The 3,064-nt window shown below is 41.8% G+C and overlaps 1 protein-coding gene across 2 annotated transcripts in view; it reads right to left on the bottom strand.

The window, feature by feature from the left end:
• Window positions 1-2,851, bottom strand: part of srsf1a (serine and arginine rich splicing factor 1a) — an 18,295-nt gene extending 15,444 nt beyond the window's left edge. For both annotated transcript variants that reach the window (XR_004560415.1, XM_034169177.1), the window contains exon 1: window positions 2,428-2,851. Coding sequence is in view for 1 of the 2 variants with exons in the window: in XM_034169177.1 (XP_034025068.1) it covers window positions 2,428-2,615 (188 nt within the window). In the remaining variant the exon portion in view is untranslated. The remainder of the gene's footprint in view (window positions 1-2,427) is intronic.
• Between the last annotated feature and the right edge of the window lie 213 nt (window positions 2,852-3,064).

The following is a 3,064-nucleotide window of genomic DNA, read 5'->3' as shown; positions in this document are numbered from 1 at the left end:
GAAATTCATGCAGGGACCCAGTCCGCCACCTTAATAAATAAATAAAAAGGGTTAAATTTTACAAGTTGGGGAAAACAAAAAAACAGAAAGCCACAACCCATCACCATTTCAGCAAAATGTCAAGACTTTGGCCCGACTTTGGCTGAGCTCCTGACACCAGGAAAGATCCAAAACTTGATGTGAAAACAACAAAGGTGTGAAAAAATTAATAATTACCCAGGAACACAGAAAGGAATACACTAAATTTGACAATCTCCGTGATGACACAGTGACATTGTGTCATTACTTAGGGAGAGCCCTGGACTGTTAATGTTTTAAAACGCAAAAGTACTTTTTATCCGATTACTCGATTAATCACCAGAATAATCGATAGAATACTTGATTAATAAAATAATCAATAGCTGCAGCCCTACATACATCTGAGCTGTACTCAGATGGCTACTGGAGTCTGCACGTCTGCAGCATACAGTCTTGGGTTGCTGCAGTGCAGGACGTCTCATTTTGGAAGGGAAAAAACGTTTTAATCGACTGCAGTTTATTGTTTGTATTACAGTTAAGAGGTGTCATTTGATTTAAAAAGTGATTTGCTTTGAAGTTATAAATTCCGAACAGACTAGACTCTGCAGACAGCGGCGCAGCGTTTGGAGCAAAGGAACAGAGGACGATTCTCGTTTCTTTCTCACAACAAGACAGGAGTAGGTGCAGGAGTGTGCAGGAGGCCTGAAAAAACCCTGCTCGTGTGCCGTGATGGCTGCTGCATCACTGTATTACGTTACTAAGCCGTATATACTGATTTATAACACAAAACTATCAAAAGGGGTAATAAATATAAGTGTAAAGATGATCAAATATATCATCAGAGCTGTAAATTGATCAGTCCTTTTGAACTCTGCGCAGATCGCTTCTGCTGTGTTCATGTACTATTGGAAATTACACCCTGTTTGCTTGGATTTTTTTTTATGTGGGTGGGGGTCAGCTTCACTGGGCTCAGGCACCTTATGTAGACGACTTTCCAATGACGTCACAGATATCCCACAATTCCACAGTCCACCATATTGTGTGGCTACTTTCTTTGTTTGCTACTTTCTTTGTGTGCATCACCACGATAATGCTACCGTCTAAGATGGATAAAAATAACGCGAAGAAAAAAACGAGACATTGTGACACATTGGATCCAATTAGCAAAACGAGATATTTGCAAAAAATAGCTGAAATTGACAAGACGGACCCGTACACGATCGCAAAAGAAGAATGGTTCTCTGACAAGGAAGCGCTCCCAGCTATCACCTTCCCAGATGTTGTCAACTATTTGGTATATGGTGTGAGTGTCTTCATTTAAAACTTAAAGATCAGTGAAATATTGTGTTTCTAACAACCAGTTCATGCACCGACACTAAGAAAAAAGTGTTAACTTGCAAGTAACACCCCCACCTTTACTCGCTCTCCGCCCGGCCCATTTGTACCATTTTTGTTTAAAACGTTATTAAACACTTCATGTAACTTGCCTGTGATGAAATGGTCGCAACAGACTTTATGACGACGTTTTTGGGGATCGGGATTGAAGCCCTCTCGGTTGATCCTGGCCAGCCATTGATTCCGCCGCTCGGTCAACAAGCGTTCAGTTTCAGCTCCTTGGTTCTCAATTACTTTTGGAATGTCAAAAAAACTGTTGCTTATTATCTCCAGGAACAGCAAGATTCGTACAGCCCCACACAACGCATGTGTGCACCATTGCTCGCAGCTAAAAAAAAAAAAAAAAAAAAAAAACGGCTAAAAAAAAAAAACGTCTGTGGTTGAGGAATTACTGAATCAGTGTCCGGTAACGTTCGACAGCCACACAAGATGGCACATGCGCACAGGATCATGGGAAATACGTCTGAGCGGAAAGTCATCTATATATGTCTTAGTAAAGTAATACAGTGATGCAGCAGCCACCACGGCACACTTTTTTCAGGCCTCCTGCACGCTCCTTTACGTTAAATATCTTAACCACAATGCACCGCGCAAAATGGAATACCGAATTAACTTAGCGAGCATTAATTCGGTCTGCAAACAGTGGCCCCTTAGAGGCTAATCATATTCGGAAATAACCTGGTTTACGTTTGCTAATCCGCCTCACTACTTAAATACTATCGAGCGTGGAACGTCCCTGCAGGTACTTTATCAAAAAACTACTGAACGCAAAGTTAACTAACAAAGATAATGTCTTGCATGCAGAGAAGCATCGGGAGCGCAATTAAAAGCACATAAATATTATTAGCAAATGAATGTTTCTTAAATGTGAGTGAGTTATTAAAACAACTCGAAAGCGAAAGAGCTCTCTCCGCGTTTGTGCTCAGCGCGCGGTCTGTTAGCACACGAGTTAGCTACACAATGGACTCACTGTGGCCTAAAGTGCACAAAAGCTAACAGGCTAGCTGCAGTTACCTGGGGTCTTCAAATTCAATGAAAGCGAAGGGTGGTCCTCCTCTGCGGGTTTTCAGGTCGATATCTCGAATATTTCCGTATTTGTAGAACACATCTTCCACATCTTTGGTCCGAATATCAGGCGGGAGATTCCCGACGTAAATTCGGCAGTCGTTGTTTCCAGCAGGGCCTCGTACAATGTCACTCATGGCAGCTAAAGGCTAGTTAGCTTCTCACACACACACACACGTTAACGTTGCGATGTTGAAACTGGTGCTTCAGCAAGGAAGACTACAGCCCGTCCCAGAAGAAAAAAATTAAGGCGAGGAAAACGTTATACGGGATAACTTGCAGGTTAATGAACAGTTAAACAATATAAACACCGCGAACGTCCCTCCTAGTTTTTCTCCAGGAACCGCGCTGCTCGTGCTACTCCGCCAACAACGCGTTCGTCGATTCCGGAAGCATGCGGTCAAGAAACAGAAGCTTCCGCCAAGAAAATGTAGTCCCCATGTTTGACAATTTTTCCCTTTTAAATTCAAGCAAACCTGTCTAAAGTTATTGGATATAATGAAAGTCAGAGGGTATTCAGTGTAACACAGTTAATAGGTAATTGTTAAGAATTAGTTGTGATAATTAGTCATAAAAGAGGAAAATG

This window comes from Thalassophryne amazonica, chromosome 4 (genome assembly GCF_902500255.1).
Source record: "Thalassophryne amazonica chromosome 4, fThaAma1.1, whole genome shotgun sequence".
NCBI lineage: Eukaryota > Metazoa > Chordata > Actinopteri > Batrachoidiformes > Batrachoididae > Thalassophryne > Thalassophryne amazonica.
This window is presented reverse-complemented; position numbering and strand designations above follow the sequence as displayed.